This window comes from Coturnix japonica, chromosome 27, assembly GCF_054131305.1.
Source record: "Coturnix japonica strain WE chromosome 27, WE-NBRP24, whole genome shotgun sequence".
NCBI lineage: Eukaryota > Metazoa > Chordata > Aves > Galliformes > Phasianidae > Coturnix > Coturnix japonica.
Genome location: NC_140689.1, coordinates 5,936,328 through 5,954,733, shown reverse-complemented (window position 1 = coordinate 5,954,733; position 18,406 = coordinate 5,936,328). Strand labels below are relative to the sequence as shown.

The following is an 18,406-nucleotide window of genomic DNA, read 5'->3' as shown; positions in this document are numbered from 1 at the left end:
GGTGATGCCGTCTTCTTTGCAAACTCTTCCTGCATGGGGAGAAGCATTGGTCTCCCTCATCCCTGGGCTCTCCAGCATCCTGAGAGTCTCTCCTGCTGGGGGTTTTCCCATGAGAAATGAGGCACCAGCCCTGAGAGAAACTCTTCCTGCAGGAGATGCACTCCTAGTAGCTACCTGTCCTGTGGACTTGCAATGTTTAATGAGGACTGAGCTTTGCATGAAGTTCTTCTGGGAGTGTGAGGAGCTCTCTGCTCAGCACAAAGCCCTTCTCACACTCAAGGTTTCCTGCCATTTCAGCTCACTGGTGCAGACATTCTGGTAACACAGCAGATGGGATTCTCTGAGGGAGAGAAAAGACAAGTTCCCAGGCATCTCCCTGCATGCAGGCCTGGCCAAAATGTTCTAAACTGTCCAACAGAAGCTATGGTCTCTCTCCTGTGTGCATATGCTGGTGCAGCTTCAATTCAGAACTCCCTTTGAAGCTCTTACCACACTCAGGACACTCACAGGGTCTCTTTTTCCTGTGGATGCTCTGATGCAGCGTCAGCTCAGGACGCCTTTTAAAGCTCTTCCCACACTCAGGACACTTATAGGGTCGCTCTCCTGTGTGCATGCACTGGTGCATCTTCAATTCAGAACGCCTTTTGAAGCTCTTCCCACACTCAGGACACTTATAGGGTTTCTCTCCTGTATGGATGCGCTGGTGGAGCTTCAAATCAGAACTGCTTATGAAGCTCTTCCCACACTCAGAGCACTTATATGGTCTCTCTCCTGTGTGGACAGGCTGGTGCACCTTCAGTTTAGAGCTGCTTCTGAAGCTCTTCCCACACTCAGGACACTTATAGGGTTTCTCTCCTGCGTGGATGCGCTGGTGGAGCTTCAATTCAGAACTCCCTTTGAAGCTCTTACCACACTCAGGACACTCATAGGGTCTCTCTCCTGTGTGGACACGCTGGTGCACCTTCAGTTCAGAGCTGCTTCTGAAGCTCTTCCCACACTCAGGACACTTATAGGGTTTCTCTCCTGTATGGATGCGCTGGTGGAGCTTCAAATTAGAACTGCTTATGAAGCTCTTCCCACACTCAGAACACTTATATGGTCTCACTCCTGTGTGGACACGCTGGTGCACCTTCAGTTTAGAGCTGCTTCTGAAGCTCTTCCCACACTCAGAGCACTTGCAGGGTCTCTCTCCTGTGTGGATGCTCTGGTGGCGCTTCAAATTAAAACTGCTTATGAAGCTCTTCCCACACTCAGAGCACTTATATGGTCTCTCTCCTGTGTGGATGCGCTGGTGGAGCTTCAAATCAGAACTGCTTATGAAGGTCTTCTCACACTCAGAGCACTTATATGGTCTCTCTCCTGTGTGGACACGCTGGTGGAGCTTCAGTTCAGAGCTGCTTCTGAAGCTCTTCCCACACTCAGGACACTTATAGGGTTTCTCTCCTGTATGGATGCGCTGGTGGAGCTTCAAATTAGAACTGCTTATGAAGCTCTTCTCACACTCAGAGCACTTATATGGTCTCTCTCCTGTGTGGACACGCTGGTGCACCTTCAGTTCAGAGCTGCTACTGAAGTTCTTCCCACACTCAGAGCACTTGCAGGGTCTCTCTCCTGTGTGAATGTGATGGTGGACAGTGAGGCTGGAACTGTTTTTGAAGCTCTTCCCACAATCAGTGCACTTAAATGGTCTCTCTCCTGTGTGGATGCGATGGTGGATGGTGAGGTTGGAACTGTTTTTGAAGCTCTTCCCACACTCAAGGCACTTATATGGTCGCTCTCCTGTGTGGACACGTTGGTGTATTTTGAGTTTAGAACTATCCTTAAAGCTCTTCCCACACTCAGGGCACTTACATGGTTGCTCTCCTGTGTGGACACGTTGGTGTATTTTGAGTTTAGAAATACCTTTCAAGCTCTTCCCACACTCAAGGCACTTGTACAGTCTCTCTCTTCTGTGGATACACTGGTGGGAAGTGAGGCTCCCACTGTCCGTAAAAGTCTTTCCACAGTCAGAGCACTCAAAGGCTCTCTCTCCTGTGTACATGCACTGCTGGCCAGTGGGGTGGAGTCTCCATTTCATGCTCTCTGCAGAATCACAGAACTCATAATGCCTCTTTGCTGAGGGCGTGCACTGGTGGCTAGTGATGCTGGAATCCAGTTTAAAGCTTTTCTCACACTCAGTGCATGGATTCTGCTTTTTCATCTGGCACACATCCTTGCTCCTGGTTTCCTCAGGCTGCTTTGGACCTATGTTGAAGTCCACTGGGTTCCTCACTGTCATTCCCAGATGCTTTCCCAGGGGCTTCTTGATGTGCTCACCCTGACCTTGCTGCAGGACTTCCTGGACATCCCTTCTGATTTCTTCCTCAGAGATGCAATTCCGCTGCATTTCCGCTACACAATTTCTCTGCGGAACCTCCTTTGTATTTCTGATCCCATCAGCTGCTGGATGACAGAGGAAATGCAGCAATAGCACACGGTGCCCAAAATAAAACACAGGCAGAGAAGGCTCTTACAGCCCCAACATTCCCCTTCCCTCCACCACCTCACCTGGGCTGAGGTCTCCTGGCATGGCCTCAGGGCTATGCACATCTGGGATCCAGGGGTCTTCCCCTCTTTCAAGCAGGGAGATCACCACGGGCTTGGGGGCTGGAAGTGGAGCTTCAGGGAGAGAAACAGGGAACAAGAGAGCATTTCCCTCATGCTGGCACAGTGCCTGTTCAACAGTTCCACTCTGTGCCCCTCCCCAAGGAGAAACCACCATTTAGGTCTAAATGACACTGTGCCTACAGCTTCCCTTGGAGCAAAGAATGTTTTGACATCTCTGAACATTGTGAAGGGATATTTTTTCTTTCAAATTAACTTTACAACAGCTTATTTGTTTTCTTACAGTCTACCAGTGGTCAAGGCATCAAAATGTTGATGGCAATTGCATGGAAAATCCTCAATTCCATAGCAGTAACCAGGGATTCATCTGTGAGCTGGAGCTGGTGGCACCAAGCAACACACAACACAAGGGCTGGTTTTCTCCCTCCTGGCTGATGCCTGCTTGCCAGCACTGACTCTGTGGCTTTGATCAGAGTGCCGTGCATACTAATCCCTTCTGAAACTCATGCTTTTCAGTATCTCCTTTCTTGCTGGCACTGTGGTGTAAGTCAATATGTAGCTGCATGGTGTTTATTCAAGGCCCGGCTTGCAGAGGCTCATTCTGCACAGCCAAAGGTGCCCTAACGAGGAGGAAAGGCAGACAAGCTCTCAACCAGTGAGGCCACACACTGGTATGTCTCCAACATCACGTCCCGGTAGAGCTCTCGTTGCACAGGGTCCAGCAGCGCCCACTCCTCCCTGCTGAAATACACTGCCACCTCCTCAAAGCTCACGGGCTCCTGCAAGCAAAGAGGCTCCTTGCTGGGAACAGCCAAGGCCCAGGCAAGCAGCTCGCACAGGACAGAACCTCACACCCCAGCTGCTTTTCTGTCCCCAGCACACACACGCTGGCTGAGGGCACCTCCCTCTTCCCCTGCATTCACATCCCTGGCCCCTTGGCCTCTCCTGCCTGCTTCCCCAACCCCTACCTCAACTGGATGTGCTGCAGCCATTTGCTGCTCTACTGCAGGCTGGGATGATCACGGCTGGAAGGCAGAAGTTGAACTGGAGCCTGCAGAGAGAAGAGAAATGGCAGGGGAGCTGTGAGGGAATGCAGCAGTCCCAGTCCCAGCTCAGCCCTTCTGCAGGGCACTGCCTGGCCTTGCAGAGGAAGACAATGAGCTGCAGCACAGGAAACAGTCTGGCTCAAAGAGATGAACCGTTACAAAGCTGTCTCAGACTGGGAGGCTGAAACAACTGGTAGCTGACACTTAGTTCAACAGCTGAGACTGAGAGGGGACTTAAGACAAAGCACAGCAAGGAGGCAGTCATCTTACCCCAAAAGAGGGAGCAGCCCAAGTGCCCCTCCAGCTCTGCTGCACAGCAGCGGGCTGCACCACAGGACCTGCCCTTGAGCAGGGCTGTTTCTGCAGCTCACACCTGCACAGAGATCCCTTGCAGTTTGACATCAAGACTCCTTCTCAATACAGATCTTCTGTAAGACACCCGTGGTTACTTTGGAGCTTTCATGTATTCTCTAAGGTTCTGTCTTAGAGGGACTGTGCACATATGATTCCTTCCACACAAAGCCTTGACCAAGCTTGGGACTAGGAGAGGATCCAGCCACATCCTAGCTCCTTACCTCTGTGGTCTGAAGACATGAGAAAAAAAGGGGAACTACTCTGAGCCTCATGACTCAATGGGAGGGCCTCCTGTAGGTGTGTGCGTAACCCTACCCTCCATGCAGTAAATAACCAAGTGTATCCAGCCACCTCCGATCCTGCTGTGTCACTGTTAAATCACTACAGCATATCCCTATTATATCAACAAATATAGTCCTGCTTCTCCCTTAGGAGTGTATGCTGTGTTTGGATCCACTTGTGACCAATGGGCAAAGTCTGCAGGATGGCAAGAAGGGAAACAAACCGATGACAAGAGACATGAAGCGCATCCCAGATTCTTCTGTGAATGTTCTCGTGGCAACTGCTGTAGTTGAGCGGCAAGCAGAGGTCACTGGGGGCAGTAATAGGATGCAAAATGGGAAAGGTGTTATCAGCATCGTGTCGGGTTTGGAAGTGACATATGAAGCAAAGGAGAACTGCACCGGTCCTCCCAGAATCAAAAGCGACTGATATACCACAATATTTCTGCTGCACTACGTGGTGCAAGTTGTGCAGGTAATGCTTATTCACACAATAAACGAAGACCTCCCCGAGTCGCCTACAATCCTTTAGGCCACACATCCTCCACCTGTAGGGTTTGGCTCCAAACAGATGCAAAACTGCACCCATAGCACTAATTAAAGGCACTGCCTCTACACAGTTAAGGCAAACAGAGGCAGCAGAATGACGGCTTATTGCCTGCCCTAGCTGCAGTTAAGGAAACTGATGAGTGATACAGGAGGAATGGGAAAGGGGAGTTTTATTGGAGGTCTGTGTGGTGAAGGAAGTTGAGGACATACAACAAGGACATCCTGTGCCAACTGGGGGATCTTTTGATTGACTGCAAGCATGCCTAAAGGGGATGGCTACCCAGGAAAGAGATGCAGAAATACTGTTAGAAAATGGTATGGCCATCCAACCATCCAGCAGGAGGTGCAGGAAAGCACCTGGTTCATGGAAGAACACCGTGAATGCAGCCCCCAACACACAATCACAGCAAGCCTCAGCACAGATGGCAGCTGCCAGCAGAGCAGTCTGCTGGAGCACCACCTCCACAGATCCATGAGGGAACACCTGGTGGCAAATGGATTAAATCCTCTGGCAGATGTCCGTACATCCTCTCAGGAGTGGAAGTAGCCCTGGGCTTGCTGAAATCAAGCAAGCCCTCAGAAAAGGGTTGGGAAAAGTACTCTGTAAAGGTGACTGATGTAGTTCTCAAAACCACCTACTGCTGATGTTACCTAAAAGTGGTGATGGCTCACATTCCTCGGGTAAGGAAGTGCAAAACAGCGAGGAGTCAACTGGATGGTTCACACTTCTCAAATAAATAGGATGGCTTACTTAAACACAACAATAAATCAACAAAACATCCAACCACATGGAGATTATTTTTCCATCTCCTGAGAAGAGAGAGTATCTGACAGCACTGCAGCCAAACCAGCCTGTGACGGTCACAGCCACCACCAGCCGATGCAGTCAGCCCACAGGCTGCCAGCTTCTCATCGTCTGTTCCAGAGCCCAGTGCCGGAGCTGCTGCAGATGCTGAACGTGCTCAGGGCCCGCAGCTGTGTGCTCAAGGCATCTGCAGCTGCCGGGACAGCCTGAACAAAAGCCTTGCCAGGGGTTTGCACAACCCCAGCTGAGCCATCAGGCAAGCGCTCAGCAAACAAAAGGTAACGCCATTTCAAGGGTCGCCAGAGGCACATGTTGCCTGCAGGGTCCCCGAAGAGAAGCTGGGGGCTGCCGGGGAGGAGGAGCAGGGCGAGTGCAAATTTCCACTTGGAGGCTTCACATTAAGACACTCCAAAGGAGGCATCGGGGGGTTTAAAGCTTCCATCAATCCACGCGTGCAGAACTGCAGAGCGAGGCCGTCTCGTGTCTCCCGTGGCCCAGAGGAAGAACTGCAGCCCCAGCTGCGCTGTGTTACAGAGATCCAACCGGGCAGCAGAGCACGCTGACCTCCTCTGCTCCCTTCCTCACTGTCCCAGCTCCCAGCCCGTTCCCGTGCCCCTCGGAGCCCAGCCCGGGCTGCATGAACTGCTGCCCTGGTTGCAGCCCGTCTGGGCCAGCAAACCTGCTGCGCTGAGCGGGAGTTGGAGCCGGGACCAGGGTCCCGCCTGGGGTACGGCAGTGCGGGTTCCGCCCCATCCGGGGCCGCTCCCCGCTCCTCTCCCGGTGCTGCTGGCAGGGGGCAGGAAGCGTGCGCTCCTCTGCACGAGCCACGAAGGGCACCTACCTTGGGTGCGGAGCAGGCTGCTCCCAGCTCTGGTGCAGGTAGCCGGGCTCCTCGGAGTCGCGTAGAGCAGAGGACGCCGAGTGCCCTCAGCCCGGAGCTGGCCGCAGGACGGCCTTGGTGCACCTCCTGCCACCGCGGTGCTGCCCGGATGGCTTCCAGACAGGCTCTCGCCTCTTCCGCACAGGCTCAGGAAGGCAGGAATTCCCGCAGCGATCACGCCCCGAGCCGGCTGCCAGGCGCTCGGCAGTTTCACAGCTCGTTCTCATGGCACATCTGCACCCGGGGGAGGGGGGAAGGGGGGAAGGGATGGGTGTTTGTGTTACGCTAATGAAGCATCACTTTCTGCCGGCTCTCTTTGCTTCCTTCGGCGGGGACATTCGCACACCCCTGTGCTCAGGCATCTCTACCTTGCTGTCCTGGCGTTCCTTTCACTCCTCTCCCCCACGAGTATGTCCCAGCAAGAGGCAATCTCCGGTACAGCACCAGAGGACATTCTGTGTTGAACAGAACTCTTGCAATGGAACCGAGCTGTGGGTAGGAGCTTTACCCAGAAGCTGCTGTAAGAATACGACTTTCCCCAGATCCTTGCCTAAGGGTCCTAATAAGTATTCTGTGCAGCGATACCTTGTGGTTCTGTGTGGGTTTGTGGTCCGTATGGCTGGCCATACCTACCCTTGAGTTGCACCGGGCAATGTACTTGGGGGTGACCTCACTGGAAGCAAAGCAGTGTGCAAACTGCAATGGGAAATTGCATTTAGGAAAGCAGGATATTGAGGTTCGTTTTCTGGTGGATATGGGTGCTTCTTACTACCCATAGATGGTTTTGTAACAGTAGTAGATGCTACTGCCCAACGAGAAAAGGTTTCCTTTTTTGGATTAATTAAACATAAGCTAAGAAAACAAGTAGGAATACAGAAATTCTTGTACCTGCCAGGTTACTCTGGCAAGAAATTGAATAAAACTGGAGCTAAGAGTGCAACGATATTGACTGATTAAAAACTGTAACTCTGGCTTTAACACAAACTGGGCAAAACAATGTTGTACCCCCAGGAGTTACAGCAGTCTCAAATATGATACACTTAGTGGTGTGGGCATCAGGGCCAAAAATGAAGCCCTAAATAGAAGTTAAAAGCAAGAGTTTGCCTAGTCAGGGTAAAGCGGTGCCCTTTGAGGCTATGGGACTGTAGAAGGATAAAAGAAATAATTGGTAACTTTTTGGAGTTTGGATTCCAATTTTGATAGCAAGTGCTGTAGTTTGGTGCAAGACTTGAGGGCAAGTACTAGAATAGTTGAATGGATACACTCAGTGGTGGCAAATCCATGCACTTTATTAACCAAGTTAAGGAATGAAAAGATGGAGTTTACCTTCTGGATTTGAGGGATGTCTCTTCTGCCTGGTTTGGCCAAAGGAAGCCCAAGGTTATTTGCCTTTGAATAGGAAAGCCCTGATATGGGGAGAAGAGTCTCAGTTAACCTGGACAGTGTTACCCAGGGTTGTGAGAACAGCTTAATGATGGTCAACTCATGAGCCTGAGATCTGGGATCCTCCATCCTAGGGTGGAACTTTACTGCAGCACGTGGCTGCCACAGCAACAAAAGGACTGTGTACAATAGACTGAGAGTTTGCTGAGTTTCTTGGTTTACAGAAAGCACAAATAACTCAACAGCAAGTGACATATTTGGGATATGGGATTACAGCTGGACTTTGAACCTTAAGGACTGCCAGGAAAGAAGTCATCTGCCAAACCCCTGAGCTGCAAATTGCCAAGGAAGTGAGTAAGGGATGGCCAGGGTGCCTGAGGGCGGTGGCTGCACTGGTGCTTGTGGGAATACAAGAAAAGCTGTTCAGAGCAGCAGCTGTGGAGAAGATAAACGGCATGAGAACCAAGGACACCTCTGCAAGGAGAATGTCATGGTTTTGTAATTTTGTAATTTTGCTATCAGTATTCCACATCATAACATCATGTAAAGCATGGATACTTCTATTGAATGTGCAGTCCACAGAAGAAGAACTACATATCCCAGAGAACAACAGGGGTAACAATAAGTCACGGGACCAGGACTCTATATAATCTCGTTCCCAGGCTGGAGTGCCCTCCTTCTTCTCTCGAACTTCTCGGAGAGTGGGAAGCGTTCCAGCCGTGTCGCCTAAAGTTCACAGTAGGCCTCTCGGTTTTCGGGGACTCTCTCTCTCTCTCTGTTTGTTCGATTTGTTAGACTCAATTATATTATATTGTGTTATCTTGTATTTCGATATCATATTTAGTAAAATAAGTTTTTCCTCCTTAGATTGCCGCTGTTTTTATCCCATTCCCCTTTTCCCCCTCCTTTCCGGGCCCCGGGGGGGGGGGGGCCACGGGGTAGCTTCCCCTGTCACGGGCATAGGTAAATCTAAGTAACCCGTGACAGGCGGCTATGGGGCACTTATGGGGCTGCTATGGGGCACTTATGGGGTAGCTATGGGACACTTATGGGGCACTTATGGGGCTGCTATGGGGCACTTATGGGGCAGCTATGGAGCACTTAAGGGGCAGCTATGGGGGAGCTATGGGGCACTTATGGGGCAGCTATGGGGCACTTATGAGGCAACTATGGGGCAATTATGGGGCAGCTATGAAGCATTTATAGGGCAGCTATGGGGCACTTATGGGCTGCTATGGGGCAGTAATGGGGCACTTATGAGGCTGCTATGGGGCACTTATGAGGCTGCTATGGGGCACTTATGGGTCAGCTATGGGACAGTAATGGGGCTGCTATGGGGCAGTAATGGGGCACCTATAGGGCACATATGGGGCACTTATGGGGCTGGTATGGGGCAGCTATGTGGCACTTATGAGGCTGCTATAGGGCAGCCATGGGGCACTTATGGGGCAGCTATGGGGCATCTATGGGGCACTTATGGGGCAGCTATGGGGCATTCATGGGGCAGCTATGAGGCATTTATGGGGCACTTATGAGGCTGCTATAGGGCAGCCATGGGGCACTTATGGGGCAGCTATGGGGCACTTATGGGGCAGCTATGGGGCATTCATGGGGCAGCTATGAGGCATTTATGGGGCACTTAATGGGCTGCTATGGGGCACTTATTGGGCTACTATGGGGCACTTATGGGGCACTTATGGGGCATTTATGGGGCTGCTATGTGGCAGCTATGGGGCAGTTATTGGGCTGCTATGGGGTACTTATGGGGCTGCTATGGGGCACTTATGGGGCAGATATGGGGCACTTACGAGGCACATATGGGGCACTTATGAGGCACATATGGGGCAGATATGGGTCTGCTATGGGGCAGCTATGGGGCTGGTATGGGGCACTTATAGGGCACTTATGGGGCTGCTATGGGGCACTTATGGGGCAGCTATGGAGCTTTTATGGGGCACTTATGGGGAAGCTGTGGGGCTCTTTTGGTTCCGTTATGAGGCAGCTATGGGGCATCTATGGGGCAGCTATGAGGCACTTATAGGGCACTTATGGGCACATATGGAGAACTTATGGAGCAGCTATGGGGCTGCTATGTGGCAGCTATGGGGCAGTTATTGGGCTGCTATGGGGTACTTATGGGGCTGCTATGGGGCACTTATGGGGCAGCTATGGAGCTTTTATGGGGCACTTATGGGGAAGCTGTGGGGCTCTTTTGGTTCCGTTATGAGGCAGCTATGGGGCATCTATGGGGCAGCTATGAGGCACTTATAGGGCACTTATGGGCACATATGGAGAACTTATGGAGCAGCTATGGGGCACTTATGGGTCACATATTGGGCAAGTATGGGGCAGCTATGGGGCACCTATGAAGCAACTATGGGGCACTTATGGGGCACTTATTGGGCTGCTATGGGGCAGCTATGGGGCACTTATGGGCCAGCTATGGGGCAGGTATGAAGCACTTATGGGGCAATTATCACTGAATCACAGAATTATCAAGGTTGGAAAAGACCTAGAAGATCATCTAGTCCAACCATTACCAATACTTCCTGGCTAAATCATATTCCTCAGCACCACATCGAAGCATTTCTTGAACACTCCCATGGTCAGTGACTCCACCACCTCCCTGGGCAGTGCATTCCAATGCCTGACTACCCTTTCCGAAAAGTAATACTTCCTAATGTCCAGCCTGAATCTCCCCTGACGCAGCTTAAAACCATTCCCTCTAGTTCTATCACTGATTACACGAGAGAAGAGGCCAACCCCCAGCTCACTACAACCTCCCTTCAGGAAGTTATAGAGAGCTATAAGGTCTCCCCTGAGCCTCCTCTTCTCCAGGCTGAACAATCCTAGCTCCCTCAGCTGCTCCTCGTAAGGCCTGTGCTCCAGATCCCTCACCAGCTTCGTAGCCCTCCTCTGAACACGTTCCAGGGCCACAATGTCTTTCTTGCAGTGAGGGGCCCCAAACTGAACAGAGTACTCAAGGTGCGGCCGCACCAATGCCGAGTACAGGGGGGCAATTACCTCCCTGTTGCTGCTAGTAACACTGTTTTTGATGCAAGCCAGGATGCCATTGGCCTTCTTGGCCACCCGGGCACACTGACGGCTCATGTTCAGCCGAGCATCAATCAGTACCCCCAGGTCTGTTTCCTCAACACAATCTACTAGCCACTCTGCCCCAAGCCTGTAGCGCTGCCCAGGGTTGTTGTGGCCAAAATGCACAACCCGGCATTTGGTCTTGTTGAACCTCATCCTGTTGGCTTTGGCCCAGCTCTCCAGCCTCTCCAGATCCTTCTGCAGGGCCTCTCTACCCTCAGGCAGATCTACACTCCCTGCCAATTTGGTGTAATCTGTGAACTTACTGAGGGTGCACTCAATGCCCCCATCCAAGTCATCAATAAAGATGTTGAAGAGGACAGGTCCCAGCACCAACCCCTAGGGAACACCACTCATGACTGGTCTCCAACTGGATTTAACTCCATTCACCACCACTCTCTGGGCCCGGCCCTCCAGCCAGCTCCTTACCCAGCCGAGAGTGTACTCATTCAAGCCACGGGCTGCCAGCTTTTGTAGGAGAACAGCATGGGAGACAGTGTCAAAGGCTTTGCTGAGGTCTAAGTAGAGCACATCAACAGCCTTTCCTTCATCTATTAGACGGGTCACGGGATCGTAGAAGGAGATCAGATTGGTCAAGCAGGACCTGCCCTTCACAATCCCATGCTGGCTAGGTCGGATCTCCTGGTCTTCCCACACCTGCCACATGATCTCCCTCAAGACTATCCGTTCCATTCCCTTCCCTGGCACCAAGGTCAGGCTGACAGGCCTGTAGTTCCCCGGATCCTCCTGACAACCTTTCTTGTAAATGGGAGTCACGTTGGCAAGCCTCCAGTCTTCTGGGACCTCACCCATTAACAGGGAGTGCTGAAAGATAATGGAAAGCGGCTCAGCGATCACCTCCGTCAGCTCCTTTAGCACTCTTGGGTGAATCTCATCCGGACCCATGGACTTGTGGCAGTCCAGTTGGAGTAGTAATTCCCTGACCACTTCTTCAAGAATCACAGGGGGTTCAGTCTGCTCCCCAGCCGAGACTACCGGGTCAGAGCATGGGGAGCCCTGGGGATGACCGAGACGACTTTTAAAGACAGACGTAATGAAGGCATTCAGAACATCTGCCTTTTCCTTATCGTCTGTAATCACATTCCCAGCTTCGTCCAGTAAAGAATGGAGATTCCCCTTTGTCCTCCTCTTACAGCTGATGTACTTGTAAAAGGGTTTCTTGTTTGTTTTTATCCCAGCGGCCAGCTTAGATTCAAGCTGGGCTTTTGCCTCTCTGACTTTCCCTCTACACAACTTACCAGCCTCTTTGTAGTCATTCTGAGTTGCTCTTCCCTCCTTCCACAGGCGGTAGATTCTCTTCTTCTTCTGCAACCTTAAGAACAGTTCCCTATTCATCCACGCCGGTCTTCTTCCCCGCCGGCTCATTTTGCGGCTCAGGGGGACTGCCTGCTCCTGCGCCCTTAAGACTTCCTTCTTGAATAGCAACCAGCTCTCTTGGACCCCTTTGTTTGCTAAGACTGAATGCCAGGGGACTGCCCCTACTAGTCTCTTTAACAATTCAAAGTCCGCCCTCCGGAAGTCCAAGGTAGCAGTTTTACTATTCCCCCTCCAAGTTTCACCATGAATTGAGAAATTTATCATTTCATGGTCACTCTGTCCAAGGCAGCCCCCAGCCTCCACATCTCCCACCAGACATTCCCTGTTTGCAAACAGCAGGTCTAGCGGGGCATTTCCTCTTGTGGGTTCTCTGACCAGCTGCATCAGGAAGGCATCCTCTACGCACTCCAGAAACCTCCTAGAGTGCTTCTTCTGTGCCGTGCTATACTCCCAGCATATGACAGGGAAGATGAAGTCCCCAATAAGGACAAGGGCTGACAACCGTGCAGCTCGTGCCAGCTGCTTGTAGAATACCTCATCTGTCTCTTCATCCTGGTTTGGCGGTCTATAACAGACGCCCACCAGGATGTCTGCCTTGTCAGCCCTTCCTCTGATCTTTACCCATAGGGATTCAATGTTATCATCCCCAGTAACAATCTCGGTAGCATAAAAGAATTCCCTAACGTAGAGAGCCACACCACCACCCCTCCTTCCTTGCCTATCCTTCCTGAAGAGTTTGTAGCCATCCATTGCAGTGCTCCAGTCATGGGAGCAATCCCACCATGTTTCTGTAATGAAGTTCAGAGTTTCATTGGAACTGACTGCTTGTTCAGACTGGGCCCTTCTCTCAACACACATCCTGTGATGATACACAGGGCCCATATGGGGCATGAACTTCACACCGTCCTTGCACCCCATGCAGAGCCTGGGATCTTCTGTCCCCATGTCTTTCAATAAACATCATACAGACCTCCATCCCACTGCCACAGGAAGGGCCCTGAGCCAACATGAGAGACAGGATCACCCTGCCAAGGGTCTGGGAATCAGGGCTTGTCCTGTTTGCTTCTTAAGATAAAGGAGGATTTTCTTAGCATCAGAGCCACCATGCCAGTGCCTTTGCCTGACTGGAGTCATGGCTTCCAATTATCTGCTCTAATTAGTGCCTTGGGAAGCTTACTTGGTAATGGCCCTCAGTGGGCCCATTAGTACTCCAGGAATCTTCACTGTTACTTTTGACTTTGTCTTGCGGAGTTCTTTGTGCAAACTTCTCTCTGCACTGGAGGTTGATGGACTCAGCACAAATGTGCCATGTGGCCCATTATTAACTAAAGAGCCTCTTGTGCCTTGTACCTTCCTGTTCTCTTCTTCAGGTTTTCAGAACTTGTTCAGCAAAACGGAGACAGCTTAATGAGCAAGAATCCAAAATGCAGTTATTGTCTATTTGTTTATAGTTTGTTTTATACAGGAAGTAAAAGAAGCACTTTGCAACTGATGTCAATCCAGGATGTCCCCAGTGAGTTCTATTCTGTTTCTGTGTGGAGAAAGTTCCTCCTCAATCTCCCAACCTCGCTTCTACTCTCATTGGCCCCATGGGACTTGCATCACTTTTCCTCACATCACTCTTCTCTTCTGCCATCACCCGCTCAGTGTTAAACCTACTTTGTACCAACTCCCAATGGCTTTCCACAGAGAACCAGCTGCACATGGAAAAAGAAAGAATTCTATTTATTTATGGCCAACAAACAGAAGGAAAGGTGATGCAATTGAATGAACAGTAAAGCACAGTGATCAACTGTATGCCGTGTCCAAGCTGCTTCTATTGAGGTTTATCTTTCATAGGGAATATTTGCACAAGAAATGAGTTAGACACAGATAGGATGGGATAGACAGAATCACGGTAAAGGAGCTGACAACAGACTTTTGAGGAATGGAGCAAATTCCAGTAATCTCCCTGGGATAGATCAGCCAGGGAGTTGGGAGGTATCAACACTGAACAGGACTCATGAGTATTTCTCACTTTGAGACGGGTTAACACATTCTTCTTGATTTCTATCTTTGTCTTCAACTCTTTCTTTCACTTTTACTGACATTAATGAACATCTTACAGAATTCATGTTTTCTTTGAAGCATGAAAAATTAAAAGAGAGAAAGTGAAAGAAAAATAGAAATAGAAAAAGAAAAAGGAAAATGAAAAGGAAAAAAAAAGGATATGGAAAAGGAAAGGGAAAAGATAAAGGAAAGAAAAAGGAGAAGAAAATGACATAGAAAAAGAAAAGGTAAGAGAAAAAGAAAAGATAAGAAGGGATAGGTAGAATCACGATGAATGAGTTGACAACACAGTCCATCAGACTTTGGCAAGATGGAGCAAATTTGAGTCATCCCCCTAAAAGTCACAAATCAGGCAGATAATTGGGAGGTATCTGACTGAACAAAGTGCAAGGCGTGGGGAAATCTGGCAGGCTGTGGCAGGAGCATGTGTCTAAATGGCCTGCTGAAAACATGCCCTTAACGACAGCCATTTATTTAGGAGAGCTGGAGGCACCTGGAGCATGAGGGACATCAAATAGACAGCAGGGAAGAGCAGCAGCGGGCGCCGGGCTATAGTCTCAGGGCACTGGCACTGGCACCACTGTCTGTGACCCTGAACCTGAAGGCATATGTGTCCAGCAAACACAGTTCTGGAAAACATCGTAGTTTCAGAAAAAGAAAAAAACAAACAAACAAACAAAAAAAAAAACATCAAATCACCTCAAAGATACATATTTACAACTTAAAACGGAACAATACTCATGAGGTTTTCTCATGTTGAGAATGATTAACAAATTTTCATTGATTTCAATCTTTGTCTTTAATTCTTTGTCTCAATTTTATTGACATTAATGAATATCTTTTAAGCTTACGGACTCAAAATAAATAAATAAATAAATAAATAAATAGATAAATAAATTAATTAATAAAACGAGATCCATTTGCTTCTTGAACATGGCCTGATGCCCCTTCGACCTTCACAGATCCCACCAGACTTTTGTTGACGGAGAGTATGAGATCCAGCAGAGAACCTCTCCACTTTGGTTCCTCCATGGCTTGGTCAAGAATCTCCCATCTGTGCTCTGCACAAATCTTCTGGATGGCACATGCCCTGCTGTGCTGTCCCTGCAGCAGATACTGGAGTGAAAAAGGCTCCCAAAAGGGCCAATGGCCTGACAACATGAGACTCCCATATGTCTGCAGAGGGCACCTTCCACTTGCTCTCCATGAAAAGAAGACAGGAACAGACACTGATGGTCTCCTCTGTTGGCCATTTCCATTAGCTCTGACCTGTCTGCTCTTCCATCCTCAGGCAGATCTCAGTGCACTCTCACAGAGGGCAGTTGCCCTTCCTTGACTCCTCACCCAACCTTTGTTAAGACTCTGTATTCCCCTTGTGCTACAGTGAAGTTGTGGAAGCCACGTAACTGTGTCCCTGTGGTCCAAACAGGAGCTCAGGCCTGCAGCTCATCTATGGTATCAGTGTGCAGAAGGTGAAACACAGACATTAGACGGATCATGGGTCTTGGATTCGACGTAGCAACACGGACACTCCATGGGCATGGCTTTCCTGAAGGCCCTGTGCTGCTCTTGCAGATGCATGTGAATACACCAGACAGCCGGTGCTATCCCCTCTCTGGACCTCAGCCGATGCCCAGGAAGGAGCTGTCTATCTCAGGGACTTCCCACACGGTTTACAAGCACTGGCACACATCAGGAGCAGCCCAGGCACCTTGGGCATCACCCAGTGTCTGTGTGTGAGCAGCTGCCTCCCAGCTGAAGGACCGAGGACTCAGAGCAGGAGCTCACATGCAGGCAACTCCTTGTGCACTTCTGAACTGAACCAGAGGAATCCCAGCTCCTGTGGTTCTGTGGGGAGCTGAATCTCATTTCAGCTCCAGGATTTCTGTCAAGGGATGAGATTCCTGCACTGCCTCAGCTGGATCACTGCCCTGCACAGGGAAAGTCCAAACCTCCCTGTCCTTGCCTGGGTGCCCTTTGTGCTTCATCAAACGAACTCTGGGAGCACTCCCCATATGTCTCCATCAGTCACTGACCACTGGACATGTGGTGGTTAATTGAGCGGATTTCAAAACACAGTCATGATGTTGTTCTCTTTCAGGAGATGTTGATCTTGAGGACCCAGGGAAATGTCAGGGGAGATGAGTGGGAAGAATAAAAATGAGATCATCTGCTGTTGAGCTGGGCCATGCTCCTGGGACACAGGGAGCTCATAAAAGTGGATGGTGCTGTAGAGAGACAGCTATGCCCAGGAGCGTCTCTTGTGCACAGAGAGACACCCATTTGCTGTGTGGATAAAGAGAGGCCAGAGTGGGTGGGAACTTTTTCCCGCCCACACAACACAGAAGGTGTGAAAAGCTGTTCTGAGCACCTAGTTTGGAGGTAGTCAGTGTTTGAGGGCTGCCTGGGCTACCCACTCAATAAGGCAGCAGTGGGAGTGGAGGCTGCATCCTGTGTGAGCACGGGTCAGTGCTCTTGTCTTTTCTCAGGTAACTTGCTCTTCTGTTGACAGGACCTGATGCTAACACTTCAAACATGGTCCTCACCAGGAAACGGGCTTCCCGTGCAAAGACTGTGTCAACCCAAACAGAGGGTCTGCTCCAAGATGTGGCAGTTCAGGTCTCTGGCTGCCAGGAGTGCCTCAACCTGCTGCTGCCAGGAGAGGATGGGAAGGATGCAACTTGTGTGCGGTGTGAGCAGATAGATGAGCTGCTCAGCCTTGTGGTGGAGCTTAGGGAGGAGGTAGTTAGACTGCGAACAATCAGAGAATTTGAACAGGAGAGGCTGAGGTCCATTAAGGACTGTGAAATTGAAATTGATGGGTGGTGCCAGGCCCTATCGGCCCTGGGATCCAGGCACACAGCTGAGGCTCCCCAAGAAGCATGTTGCCCCCGGTCACCTTGCGAATAGGCGATAGAAAGGAGTGTGCAGATGGACTGTGCTCCTGCTGCACTGAGCCCTCAGTCCTCCCTTACCACTACCAATACAAATGTAGAGGTAGGGGGTGTAGGACTGTCGACAGAGCCTCTATCCTGCAGTTGCCAGTCAGACCAAAGTAGTCTGAGAGAAAAGGATGGGTGGAAACAGGTACCGGCAGCTCGGCGAAGTGGGAGTCCCCCCCCACGACCATGCTCGGCTCCCCAGGTGCCTCTGCAAAATAGGTTTGTGGCCCTGGAACCCGAGGGAGAGGTGAATGCCGATGTGGAAGCAGCCCCACCTGTGAGGGTGCCTCGGGGGAAGCGGACACACCCACGCCTCAAAACTTCTTCCACACGGAAGGATAGAAGGGTAGTCCTCATAGGCGACTCCCTTCTGCGAGGAATGGAAGGCCCTATATGCCGTCCTGACCCTACCCACAGGGAGGTGTGCTCCCTCCCCGGGGCACCGGTCAGGGACATTGCTGGGAGACTTCTGCCCTTCTGACTACTATCCCCTGCTGATAGTTCAGGCTGGCAGTGAAGAAGTTAGTTAAAAAAGCCTGAAGGCTATCAAAGATGATTTCAGGGGACTGGGGCGGGTAATCGAAGGAACAGGTGTGCAAGTGGTTATTGCATCTGTACCTTCAGTGGCAGGGAGGGATACTGAGTTGGGCCTAAAAACCCACCTCTTAAACAAATGGTTAAAGAGTTGGTGCAGACATAGGAGTCTTGGTTTTTTTGATCATGGGGCAATTTATTCGGCTCCTGGCATGACAGCTGCAGACGGAAGCGGCCTGTCTCAAAGGGGTAAGAGGGTTCCAGGTGAGGAACTGTCAGGACTTATTGACAGGTGTTTAAACTTGGTAGGATGGGGGAAGGGGACATAACAAGGGTCACTGGGTCTGAGGCGGCAGTTCAGGTCTTAACGCAGAACTCGCTGGGTGCAAACAATGGAGTTAAAAGGCATGGAGAGGGGTGGAGAGATGCTGCCTCTCTCAAGTGCCTCTATACCAACACGCAAAGCATGGGGAATAAACAGGAAGAATTGGAGTTCTGCGTACAGTCACGTGGCCATGATCTCATTGCGATCATGGAAACGTGGT

At 50.6% G+C, this 18,406-nt stretch overlaps 1 protein-coding gene across 1 annotated transcript; it reads right to left on the bottom strand.

Moving 5' to 3' along the window:
- Positions 1-421: 421 nt before the first annotated feature.
- Positions 422-17,684, bottom strand: LOC146756404 (uncharacterized). Its single transcript, XM_085524386.1, has 8 exons — positions 17,603-17,684; positions 17,477-17,556; positions 17,361-17,417; positions 12,712-12,993; positions 11,428-11,466; positions 7,153-7,215; positions 3,258-3,383; positions 422-2,185 (listed from the first exon to the last, which is right to left on the bottom strand). The coding sequence occupies exons 1-8, from the start codon at positions 17,682-17,684 to the stop codon at positions 422-424; spliced, it is 2,493 nt and encodes an 830-aa protein (XP_085380512.1).
- Positions 17,685-18,406: the final 722 nt, after the last annotated feature.

Excerpts from the sequence above, each read along its gene's own strand:
- LOC146756404 (XM_085524386.1), bottom strand. The coding sequence starts at position 17,684 with ATGAGGACTACCCTTCTATCCTTCCGTGTGGAAGAAGTTTTGAGGCGT. Across the intron at positions 17,557-17,602 it reads CCCCCGAGGCACCCTCACAG|GGCCACAAACCTATTTTGCA; the intron begins GTGGGGCTGCTT and ends CTCGGGTTCCAG. Across the intron at positions 7,216-11,427 it reads ATGAGTACACTCTCGGCTGG|TTTGCACACTGCTTTGCTTC; the intron begins GTAAGGAGCTGG and ends TTCCCATTGCAG.